Source organism: Rhodamnia argentea, chromosome 9, assembly GCF_020921035.1.
Source record: "Rhodamnia argentea isolate NSW1041297 chromosome 9, ASM2092103v1, whole genome shotgun sequence".
Taxonomy (NCBI): Eukaryota; Viridiplantae; Streptophyta; class Magnoliopsida; order Myrtales; family Myrtaceae; genus Rhodamnia; species Rhodamnia argentea.
The window spans coordinates 3,602,446-3,615,321 of record NC_063158.1 but is presented as its reverse complement, the minus strand read 5'-3'; the positions used below and the strand labels follow the sequence as shown (position 1 = coordinate 3,615,321).

Sequence of the window (12,876 nt, the reverse complement as noted above, 5' to 3'; positions counted from 1 at the left end):
TTCTAGAAGGGGAAGAGCCGGCATTCTGTTAAAAAATGAAACAGAATAGAGAAAGAGAGAAAAAGCTAGAGAGAGAAGCTCTCGCAAGTTCCTAGTTCCGCTATAGCTAGAGCTTCGGGCTAAGACTATGAAACTTCGGTTATAGCGATCCAGGCTATGTCGAAGCTTCAATCTTCAATCCATCTCTAGAAGCTTCGCATCATCTCCGGGAGTCGACCAGGCCAACTCACATTGCCCGAAACCTCCAAAAACAGCGGGTTGAACCGCAAGCTTACTCTCGGTCCTCGTATGGCAACTCGCATCTTTGATGATCATGCTTGCAATTAGTGTGTGTGTGTGTTTTGTTTCCCAAGCATTACTGACCATCATCGTGTGTCATTTTGGCTTCGATTTTTCAAAAAATCTCGTGTCGAGCCTCCCGAACCTCACTACCATAGTCAAGCTTTGTCGAAGCTTGCTTAGCTCAATCTAGGCTAAACCAGGTCAACTTGACCTGTAGGTAAGGTTTCTAAACTTCCTTTGAATGTTTCCTGTGAATGAATTAGCCTGGAATGCTCTAGATTGCATGAATGAGTTACCATGGCTATGTTCTATGAGAAGCTTATTGCTCATGATTATGTGGATAGAATTGCGCGATTCTTAGATATGTTAAACTGGGGTCAAGGCGAGTCGAACGATGGTGGTCTTGAGTCATTTGGCCGAGGTTTTGCCATCGATCAACAGCGGAGAAACTCGGTCGTTCATTATGTGTTTGTTCGCCCGAGGAAGACGAAGGCGACTTGGCGTGGTCAATGAGTCGGCGGTTGACGAGGCGTCGCGTGATTGGCTACGTGGATGCCACGTCAACCTAGCTGTTAGTTTGTTAGGTTTAATCACCGAGCGATTCGACGACTTAGGTTAGGACATGTGGAAGCGTCTAGGCCGTCCGATCATTAATTACAATTTTAGATATTCCGATAATTAGATAAAAATCAGAAAAATAAAAAAAAATTCAAATACGGTGTCATTTTGGTTAGACGCAAAGCCCCCGAGCGATCCGATGGCCAGCAGAGGCCATGTGGTCTAACGAGTGTTATCGGATTAGGAGAAGAAGCGGCGTCGTTTAGGATCTGGGCGCGATCGGACCGAGCGGTCCGGTTCTCGTGGGCCCGTTTAGACAGGTTCGGATCATCCTTTTAAAAAAAATAAAAATAAAAGAATTTTCAAAAATTCTAAAAAATGGTTTTAAAAAATCCAGAAAATAGGAAAAAATTGTCGAAAATTCATAGAAAATTCCAGAAATTCTCAAAAATTGAGAAATGGCTACGATCAACTAGCTGATCCTATATTTGAGATTTCTTTTCCTGATACTCCTGAAATCACGATTCTACCCTTTAGGGGTAAATCGTTCTCGAAAATTTTTCAAGATTTGCGAAAATGCCAAAATTAGGGTTTGGGTTAGGTTAGATGACTAATCCTTCCGTTTGGGTTTTCGGTCTTGTCTTTCTTGAAATGATGATTTTACCCCTCAAAGGGTAAATCACCTTTGATATTCGAATGAGTCGTGGAAATTACTCAGAATTAGGGTTTGGGTTAGGTGGATGGCCAATCTTTCTGTCTGAGATTTTCACGTCTCATTCCCTTTACGAAAATGATGATTTTAAAGGGTCGGTTTAGTTGTCTAGTCCTATTTTCGACGCTTTTCATTTTGGATCCCTTCCGAAAGGATGATTTCGCCCTTTTTGGAAAATAATCCCCGCATTTTCTCAAAATCACGATTTTGCCCCCTCATGGGCTAATCATGTCCAAATCACTCCTATTTACCTTATGAACTGTGATTGATTGTTCTCCGAGCCAAAAGAGTCTTACTAGGAATGCCATGCTGATTTGATGCGATTTATCCGCATGATCTAATTCCTTGATTTGCGCATTTATTTCATTGATTGTGTTTACTAGCATGGTTACTCCTATCTGTATGAGCTCTTAGATTTAGGATTCGTATCCCAATTCAACCGCATGAAATCCCGAGGTCAGAAAATTCAGTTAACTTAAGTACTGAAAAGGCGTCAATTAAGATAATTGGCGTAACTAAGTCCTCGATCCCACTTCTCTAGTTTTCGTAGAATCGAATAGAAACTCCCGACTATTTGATAGGGTTTTCTAATCATACCCTCCAAGAAATGGTTGGTGGTAACTCCGAGGCATGTACATGTATTCACATGTCACTAGACCACACCGAAAGGTCAACCCCATTTTCCCTCCGTTGCGATTTGGGTAATGGGCCTTGAGAGGGGCCCGCGTCTGAAATCCATAGACAACTGGACGATGGCGACCCATTAACCCTCGCACGCAAGCGCTTCCTCGCGGGAGGGTAGTGACACCACCGTTGGAGCATCCTGCCACTAGTCGGCCGTCGTCCTTCCATCCCCGTCGTCATGCCGCTAGCCGACCTTTGCCGCTCCGGTTGTCGCCCGAACGCTCATCTCGGCCGCGAGAACCCCATGGCCTCCACCTCACTCTCGGCCTTGCCACCACCTCCGACCGTCACCTTCACCCGTCGTTGTCCAACTCCGGCCTCGCGACCACCTAGCTTCGCTACCCGAGACCCACTGCCCTCCAACCCGTGACCCTCTACCACGGCTCTCGAGAGACCCACAAGCCATCGCAAGCTGCCACCGTCGTGCTTCGCCCCACCTGTTGTCCGAGACCGCGCGAGCCCGGTTGATCCGGGGCCCCTACCGAGCTTTGCCCGCCTTCTCACCTCCCGCATCCGAGCTCCTACGGCAGCCTCATCGCCACCCGATCCCCCAATTCAGCCTCGCTACGCCGTCCCCACCACTAGCTACAATCTTGACCCAAGGCCGCGCCGACCCGACATGCGAACCCCGAAGTCGTTGTGAACCGAAACCCTCGGCCGTTGCCGTCCGGTGGTCACCCCCGATAGCCCCGCCGGCCGTTCAATAACCCCATGTACTGTTCGACCCTCCTCCACCGTCGTTGCTGTTCCGCCTCAAGGCGACAAACCCTCGTGCTCCTTAGACCCGAGAACCCAACCGTGCGATCGTGAGCAGTGGTTCGTCGCCATCACCGAGCCCCCGAATCGACCCTCAAGCGACTACCTTTCGTGCCGCTATAGGTTCCGCGGCTTGTAAGCCCCATTGTGGTTGTCGTCGCCACTATCGTTGTCGCCGTCGTCGTTGCCGCCGCGTCCGAGTCGTCACCGAATGTTGTTAGATTAGTGAGTTAACCCCTAACTCACAGTTAGGTCATTAATTAAGTTTATAGCTAGTTTAGTTAGTGTAAATAGGTGTTTAGGTAAACAATTGTGGTCGATTTTAGTTAGGGACTCGAATTAGGGTAAATGACCACGGTTAAATAACTTGGCTTGGTTAGCTAGGTGGATCGTGGCTAATTGGTGATTAGATCGTATTTGATGTTTCACTATGATTGTTCAATCGCGAGCAAGTGATTGGCTAGAGTCGAGTGAACGACGAATTATCATACTGATTGGGTTATATAGGCTCGACTTGTGTAATTGAATTAAATAATTACAATCTGACTAAATAATTACAATCGGGATAGTTAGTTATTAATTAATTAATTAATTAATTAATTATTACTACTGAGTGACTATTGGGTGTTATTGATTGGCTACTGCGTGCCATGGGTGTGTGTGTATGTATATATATATATATATATATATATATATGTATATATGTGAGATGTGATCACCCCGTATCGCTTGCAAAGTCTTGTGGATAAACCGTGCATTCATATGACCGGCCTTGGGCCAAGTCATTGAGCACAACCATGTGAGCATTTGACTAAATGCAAAAGATAAGAATTAACTAATTGTATGGTATGCTTGTGTGGTCATATGATAATTTCCCGACAAGTTCGTGCTGTGTTGATCGGAATCACACGACTTGTTAGATGCATGTCAATCCGTGACGCCGAGTTAGTCGAATGTCCGTCGCAGCTTGTGATGGACCGACGCTCCTTACAGGAATGCTCGCTACGTCGTGCCGTGTGGATCGGAATCACACCGGCCTAACATTTGCTATTGCCGAAGGAATGGAACGATGCTTGGTCCCGCTAGAAGAACATCAACTATCTAGTATGCTATGCATCAATCGTCTAATGCGCAGATACCAACTGTTTGGTGTGCTAGGCCAAATGACCATTAATAACTGGAACATGTGTGGTTTTCTGTGCATGTAAGTTGTTTGCGTTTTCTGGTTATTTGCCTTGGTTGTCGTGATTGTCGAGTCAAGTCAAACGTCGCATTACGTGTGATCCAAGGCATGGTATACTTGCATGTGATTGTGATATATTGTTGGGTTGTGGCCCTTTCCCGTAATAGCTAGAGCGTGGCGCAAGCCGCCCGCTATTAATCTGTTATCGACCATTGCTTGCTTGTGTAAGCCGCCCGAGCAAATCAACTCCCTAGTCGGGTTTAGGCGCCGACTTACCGAGATTTATTTCTCACCCTATTGTTGTTAAATGTTTTCGGGACCTTAGCCATAAAAAGCAAGGCTGTGGACGTGGATCTATTAGAGTAATTTTGGGAGTATCATTAACCTCGACCTAGTATTTTTGGTGGTCATAGGAAGCAGCCCTAAGGTTGGGTTTGTAGTTATCGCCTTCCTCGGATTAATGACATAAATAAATAAAAGTGATCTTTTGCCGATATTGATTGGTTTGACTGCCTACTATGCTATCCCTACTGTTATTTAAGTATTGTCTCAAGAAGTAACGCGTTCCGCATGCACTTAATAATAAAATAAAAAGAATGGGCCGATGGCGTGCCCGAGACGTCGTCCTTTATGACCCGAGGCGATTTAGTAGGTTATTGCGTACCCGGCGATTGGGGCGTGACACCAGCACAAACCATGTCTGTATATTTAGATATTGAACTTGCAAGTCTCAAGGTCTTTCGAGGTTTCAGCGTCGGAAATTGCTGGCTTCTGGGGTTTAGATGCTTACTGGATGAAGCTCTCCAATTCAGGGAGTTAAGCTTGACTACTTTGTTTTTAAGCAAAAGATGCTGAGCATATGTCACCTGCACTACCAGCTCAATATCACCTTTATAAGTTGCTTTAGCATTCTTTTGAGAAAAAGACCACTACATGATCAATCTCTTCATTTTAGAATCCAAAGCTCCTGTTTGTTTAGGTTATGGGAATGAAAATTTGAGGGTTTTAGCTTCAATTAAAAATATATATATTTATATTATATCAATAGGCCCGGTTCGGTTGAATGGTTGGGTGGTTTCCGCCCGAAACCATGAACCGAATCAGGAATCGGATTGGTACCTGCTGGTTATCATCCAAAATCAGCTGGCTGGGTACGGTCTGATTTGATTTGACTAGATCCCGATTTTTTTTATCACCCCTAATCATCACAACCTACACGGACATCTCACGAGTGTGGTGTGGTTATACAAAGTTTTTGGCATGGAAGACGGGCCTTCCTCCATCGTCTTTGCGGACACCATGTCTGAAGATGGTCAACGTTTAATCCGATCCGCGCGTGATTCCCGATCACGCGCGACGTGCATCGCTGGTTTGGCCGAACACCCGCTGCGTTCGTCTCATCCGAAACGCGCGTACGGGGACCCGAGGGAGCAGTGCACCACTGCACCCGAGATTGGGAAAGGGGAGACCTGGAAAAAGGGGGCACTTGGGATCGAACGACGACCGCACTGCCTCTGCCTCTCGTTTTTTTGTGCGTAACTTTCTGCTGCCAACGGCATCGGGGAGGGGACCACGTAGCAGCCGAGCAAACCCCCCTTCCCTTATCCTCATTTACTCATCTCACATGTTGTCTCTCCCTCCCTCCCCCTCTCTCTCTCTCTCTCTCTCGTTTGCCATATAAATGAGGGCGAAAGAGGGTGGTTGTGGAGGCCATACGAGGCTTTAATGCGACAACGCCCTCCTCCGGCATCCTCGTAAATGCATGACAACTGACTGACCGAGAGTCTCCCCCGCCTGTCCTAGCCCTAAGCCCCTTTCCCTTTACTCTGGACAAACGTTGCTTTCCCACTTCACCCACCCCCGAACCAATCATCAATTAAGCAAATGAGTCGCCCCCCCACCTATTAACCTCAAACCCACGGCTCCCTTTGATTAAAAAAACCCAAGTGAACGAGCTTTCCCTTCGCTTCATTAAAGAGTTTAACATATGGGGGATGGTGATGATGATGGCTTTGTCAATGCAGAAATCGCTGTGCTGACTCGCATTTACAGCGGAGACGATGAAACCCCCCGGATAGGAGCTAGTGCCAGTCTTCCTAGCCCTAGCAAAGCTAAGCACTTTGGCCATTCGTTTCTTTTGCTGGAATTTGAAGCAAGCATGCGAATGAGTCCCTCTCCTCCGTACTAGTAAAAACCCCCATTTTGCCCATTTTCATACGCCAAATACGGACATCAGTGGCCTTTCACAGCGTTAGATGGTCTATTCTTGTTTTTTATTTACCTGCAATAAATGCACAAAGCATTTACAGCCATGTCCATCCTCATCACGATTCATGACCACGAGAGAAGTACTGTATCGAAGCAAAACAACGAATCCCACTATGAATGAACTTAGATCCCATAAATTGGCGTAGAATGTAACATTCTGTGGTCAAGATTGGACCGAGCTGATGGCCATAAATGTAGCGTTTGGATTATGATATGGACTTAAATTCTTCGACCCCATTATGATGGCCATAATGGTGGGACTCATTTGCTTTCTTACCATGACTTCACCGAACTCAAAAATGCACGAATTCGTAAACCAAACCCCGCCCGCGATCTCGTTCACGATGGTCATGTAAATGCTCATCTTCTTCGTAAGGTTTTCATCTTAACGAGAGAGAGAGAGAGAGTCGCCTCTCTATCCCGCGACTCCTGTCGTGAAAAAGCATGCTTGCAAGACGACGAAACGGCAACCTAGATCTCTCCTCCCTCAGGATAAAACTCACCCACGTACAGAATTACGGCACATATTGAGTGTCCAACAGAGAGAGAAACGACCAAGGCATGATCGTCATCCTTGGATAACCACAATGCCTCCTTCCAAACCATCCTCTTCTCCTTCCTCCTCCTCCAAATCCCCACCTTCCCCTCCTCTTTGTTTCCCTCTCCAATCCCCCCATTTCGCTCCTGTAAGCGGAAAATCGCCCTCTTTTCTCTTGTTGCTTCGTTTTTCCCGGAAGGAACGGCTGGTCTAATCTCTCGGTTTTGCAGATCCAAGAATGCCAACGAGAAGAAGAAGAGGAGGAAGACGCGAACGGTGTCGAGGAACCGGCCTCCCACGCGCGGCCGGCGCCGACCACTCCGATGCACCACCTCCCGACGCCGCTGCACCGTGCCCACAGGAGCGGCAAGCCGGCGAGCAAGAAGCGACAAGAATCGTCCGGCGGCGATGACGATGATGTCTCGGTGTCGTGCAACAACTGCCGCCCGCACGCGCGCGAGAAGATCTCCGTGGTCCCCCTCGACACCGGCGGCCACCACCACGGCCTGGGCCGGCACTCGATCCCGAGCCCCAACGGCATCTTCAAGTCCATCCTGTCCACGTTGACCAAGAGGAGCCCGCGGTCCACCGACGGCGCGTCGTCGGCGGCCTCCTCTGTGAGGGAGGAGCAGTGGAAGATCGCCCTCGCCGAGCTGTCTCACAAGCTGATACAAACCACGAGGAAGCGGGACGAGGCGATCCTGGAGGCCTCCAGGCTCAAGTACTCCATGGCCGAGCTCGAGAAGAAGCTCAACAAGCTCGAGCTCTATTGCCACAGCCTCAAGTCCGGCCTCGACGAATGCAATAACTCGCCTCATCGGACCCTCCGAAACCCCCGCCACGTCAACCCGAACCCCACTTCTAACGACGAAGTCGTCGAGCCCTTCCTCGTCGCAGTGTCGGAGGCTCGGTCCTCGGTCCGGTCCCTGAGCCGGTCGCTCGCCATGCAGCTCCGCGGCATGGGAGGCAAACTGCACGAGCGGGTGTCTCTCCTCCTCCAGCCTCACGACGTCAAGGTGGCCTCGCCGCCGTCGAGGAGCACTCGGAGCCTGCTGCTCCACCTCGAGGCGCTCCTGAACAGGGCCTTCTTCGAGGACTTCGAGTCGGTCGGGTTCCAGAAGAGCGCGACGAACACGATACTGAACCCGGTGGATCGGTGCGAGGCCAACCTCACGTCGTTCAACGTGCTGTGCAAGGTGAAGTGGGACGACGTGTTGAATAAAGGCACGAGGCATTTCAGCGAAGAGTTTAGCAGGTACGGATAAATTATAGATTCGCTAACACGTTATTTAGATGAGCAATGTGTCCGTTTTTTCTTAGTGTAGGTAGGTAGTAAATTTCTTTTCTGTTTTTTTTGCCCCTTTTGCCCGGGCAGATTTTGCGATCGGAAGATGAGCGAGATCGTGGGCATGTTGGGATGGACGAGGGCGTGGCCGGAGCCGCTGCTGCAGGCATTCTTCGGGGCGTCCAAGGGGGTGTGGCTGGTCCACCTGCTGGCGAACTCGGTCCACCCGGGCCTGCCGATCTACCGGGTGGACAAGGGGGCCCGGTTCGACCCAGTCTACATGGATGACATGGGCACAGACAGCGCCCGGGACAGGCTCATCCCGACCGTGGTCCGGATCATGGTTGCACCCGGGTTCTACGTCTACGGCCACGTGGTCAAGTGCAAGGTACTGTGCCGGTACTACAGTAGCGGTAGCGCAAATGGTATGCTCATTGATGACAAGGGCTCTCTTTCAGCAACCTCGCCTTAATTAGATCGTGTTTGAACTTTTGAATTTGAGACCATTTCTCTCTTTTTCACCCATCAATGTTTTTTTTGTAGTCTCTTTCTCTCTCTCTCTCTCTCTCTCTCTCTCTGTAATATGATAATAGCAGGGGACATTTTCGTGGAACTTATTTAATCTTAAACATTGTCGATTCTTTCTTTTCTTTTTCTTTTTTTAATTTTTGGAGGTGAAGGGTCCAAACGTTTTGGCAGTTGGACTTGGGACCGGGGGTATAGAGGATGAAAACAACGCGTCTTTTGGGTCAAAGTAAGATTTTGGCATTTTGTTTATAGGCTCTGTTCTCGATCCTTGTCTGGTCTATTCGCCATCATTTCCCTCTTTATCTTTGTCTTCTTTGCTCGCCGTTTGTAATTTTCTTGGGGGATTTTGGGATGTGGGTTTTGCTCAGAAAGGGAGATAACGTGCTTTCGTGGGTGGTCGCCGCGGTGAACACATGCCAACACGAAAATACGGAGGAACAATCAGCTTGTCGCTCGCGGATCAGTGATTGCATCGCCTCTGTGAGTGATTTTTGGATCTTCTTTTGCACTGTAGTCGTCTTTGTCTCGAATCGAGGTCGGACCGGTCGGACCCTCTTTTGGGTATGCTTGTGTGTGTCGGTTCGATTGACCCGAGCGTTTTTCAACGGACTAGGTAGTTTGTCATCTTATTGATGAACGAGACTGGCTCAACTAATTATCTAAATCAGATGGCGGCTCCATTTTTTCCTTTTTCGACAATCATATCCTCTGGTGATTCTTGATAGTTAGAGAAGGTGGACTTGGAGATGAGAAGGCAAAACTAGGGAATGTCTTGCCCTTTGCTGTAGACAATGGTCGGGATGATGAAAAGGGAAATGCGGTGTGGCATATGGGAGAGAGTCAAAAGTGGGGGTGAGGTGAAGGAGGTGGTGGTGAGGCGGATTTCGGAAGGTGACGTTGATGGGCTGGTGATGCGGGTGGAGGCATTGGCCACGACAGTCGGTAAGGAGACGGAGGTAGTAGCGTGGCAGCGGTGAAGGTATCAAGGTGATGGAGGAGGTGGATGTGGTGATTTCGATCATGATAATTGTGAATTTGTGATTTGCGGTGGTGTAGAGGCGGTTGCGGTGTCGGGTAGGCAATACTTGCACGGGGGATGGAAGTGGAGACCACGGTAATAGCAAAGAGATGAGAGAGAGGCTTTAAGGTATCTTACCCGTGCAATGCAATGAATGAATCTCATATGATCAACGGGATGAAAGGATTGTGGTCGAGCACCTGGTTGTGTTAGGGTGCTGTTTCACAAGAAAGGATGAAAAACCTTTCGAGTTAAACAACCTATTCCGATCACAAAGGTTGGAACGGTTGTTTGTTGATTCTTAGACATGAATGTAAATGTCAAGAAATTTAAAGGCACGGATAATCAGCAATGTAAATTGTATTGAAAAAGTAGAATAATATTAAAGTAAGGATGAACAACAAGGGGAAAATTTACCAAGAAAATCCTAAGCCTGCAATTGTGCTAATTCAGTTCTAAACTTTATTTTTGAGCAATTCAGTTCACCCGACCAATTTTGGTGACATAATATCTTTATAATATTTTTGAATATATTTTTTTTTTCATTTTTTTTCCTCTGATATTCTTCTTCCTCCTAGAGATGGTGAAGATGATGATGACCATGAATAATCTCGCTCGAGCTATTTCATCTCGTGACCGAGAAGTTGATCCAAAGGCAACGGGACTCCGGCGAAGGTCGCCTCCGCAGCCATTGGCGAGGGTGAGCTTGTCGTGGCCGTGCGAAGCGAGGGTGGCGATACCCGATGCTCGAGGATGAAGGAGCCTCTGCAAGGGAGAGATGGGAGGAGGAGGACAACGATGAAGGCGAACAAGGAGAAAGGTGTCACCTCGCCCGACAACAAGAAGGTCGAGCCTCGCCGGATCCGGGCCGGCGAGGCTCGGGTCTTGTCCGATTTGCCGATACTAGATGCCCAAGGATGAAGGAGCCATCGCGAGGGAGAGATGGGAGGACAATCGTGATCTTCAATCTCTGGGAGGAAGAAGAACAGTAGAGGGAAAAAAAGAAAAAAGAAAAAGGAAAAAGGAAAAAGGAAACAAGAAAAAATTAAAAAAATTAAATATTTGAAAATGTTATTAAAATATTATGTTGCCGAATGGCCGTCGCTGGCTAATCAAAATGGACCAAATGACTTGAATTGGCACAATTGAAAAATGTTTAGGACCGAATTGGCAAAAAAAAAAAAAAGATTTATAACCGAATTGGTACAATTACAATAGGTTTAAGATTTTCTTAGTAATTTTCTCGAATAACAAGTGTCATTTGATTGATTGAGTTGTTCATGACAAATATTTCAACTTGGGTATTTGTGCCATGATTGATGGAGAAATTATAAAAAAAAAGTCTTAAAATGTTGCATATGTACCAATTTAGTCATAAATCTTTCAATTTATTTAATTTAGTCTTAAACATTTTGACAATTTGTCAATTAAGCTTATTGGCAAGAGATCGCTAAAGTGGATGCGCGTCCTATGCAGCACGTTTTATTTTATTTTAAAAAAATTGATTTTTTTATTTGTCTTTTCTTTTTTCTCTTTGTTTTTTGTTGTTTCATTGTGCTGGCGAGGGTCACTGCGAAGGCCCTTGTCAGACCCGGGTGAGGGGGCCTTCATGCCCTTTCCGATCGCACCGGCAGCGGTTGCCGATACACTCGCTAGCACAATGAAAAAAGGAAAAGAAAAAAAGAAAAAAAAAAGGAAACACCGATCAAAATATGGAGGAATACCCTAAAGAGGCCTTAAAGGGAGGAAAAATAATTGGTGGGGGAACACGATTCATCTTTGTCCGGACCTGCTCCACCATAAATCTCGATGAGTAGTTGGAATTTCTTCACGGTGACGAGGAAAACATTGATCAAGTGATGGAGGAACAAGAAGTGAAATTGAAGAGAAAGCTCGCCTTCCCGTTCGAATCCTATGAGATTACCAAAATGAGCAATGTGCATCTCAGGACGGCGAATGGTAATGATCGAAGCACTTAAAAGCCATGGAAAGAAGAGTTTGAGAGCAAAAGGTTGAAGATGTCTAATGTATGATTATTAAATGCAGGTCTCTTCCTATCTTGACGATGATGATTGTGCACAGTAAATTAAAAGAATTAAATTAAAGTGGGTTACCTTAACACTAAGAAATACTCAAGTGTTTGGTCAACGACTTGATCGATAGAAGTCTGCTACGATAGCGAAGAGTCGACGAATGAAGTAGACCAAATTGGTTGACTGGAGGAGCGCTTGAGGTAACTGTCAATTAGTGAAGTCAAGAATCTCGAATGTTGTTACCGCTTGTATAAATAAGTTTTACTAAATAGCAGAAGCTACGTAGGTAATGTTTAATTTCTAAGTTGTGATCTTTGTAAAGGACCACTCAATCAATTAGAGAGTACGTGTTGTTCATCTTTACTTTCAGTGTATTTCACCTTTTCAGTACAATTTAACCACTCTTGTTCCTAAAATTTGTACTGTTGAATTTCTTGCTAATTAATTTCCTGTGAATCAATAAATGACCCTGCAACCCCAGGTCGATCAGACTAGTTTGTGAATTCGAATGGTTTTTCAACCTTTCTGTTGAAACACCTAACAATTTTGGGAGTTGGATCGAGTGTTGTTTCGGGTCCCAAAATTTTAATTTAGGAGGTCATTTTGAATAGAAATATGTTTCCCTGACAATACGTTTACGTATAGTACAATCTTAATCGTAAATTCATATACACCGTCACCGTGCATTTAGCGCTCATTGATTGAGAGATCGTGTAGTCATAAATAATTGACAATATTGTCAGACTATCAGGCTAGCACTTTTTTTTTTAATAGCTCCACATAAGCATCATTTATTGCCGACTTTAAATCAGATTGTATCGGAATTGTTTACTAGCTAATTGTTTGGGTGAATATGCAATCAATGTTTTTTTTTTTTTTTTTTGGTCATATTATGCAATCAATGTTGAAACTAAACATTCCGCATAACAAAAGACAAAAGAAGAGAAGAAGAAGAAAATCCATGAAAACCTCCGGCTATAACACACCTCACTTTGCTGAGAAAAGTTCAAGCTGCTACGTGCAACTCCATG

At 46.2% G+C, this 12,876-nt stretch overlaps 1 protein-coding gene across 1 annotated transcript; it reads left to right on the top strand.

The window, feature by feature from the left end:
- Positions 1-6,702: 6,702 nt before the first annotated feature.
- Positions 6,703-9,040, top strand: LOC115737127 (IRK-interacting protein). The gene is made up of 3 exons (XM_030669124.2): positions 6,703-7,129; positions 7,212-8,236; positions 8,357-9,040. Exons 1-3 carry the CDS (start codon positions 7,031-7,033, stop codon positions 8,736-8,738), a joined length of 1,506 nt encoding a protein of 501 aa, XP_030524984.1. The 5' UTR covers positions 6,703-7,030; the 3' UTR covers positions 8,739-9,040.
- Positions 9,041-12,876: the final 3,836 nt, after the last annotated feature.

Excerpts from the sequence above, each read along its gene's own strand:
- LOC115737127 (XM_030669124.2), top strand. The coding sequence starts at position 7,031 with ATGCCTCCTTCCAAACCATCCTCTTCTCCTTCCTCCTCCTCCAAATCC. Across the intron at positions 7,130-7,211 it reads AATCCCCCCATTTCGCTCCT|ATCCAAGAATGCCAACGAGA; the intron begins GTAAGCGGAAAA and ends TCGGTTTTGCAG. Across the intron at positions 8,237-8,356 it reads TTCAGCGAAGAGTTTAGCAG|ATTTTGCGATCGGAAGATGA; the intron begins GTACGGATAAAT and ends TTGCCCGGGCAG.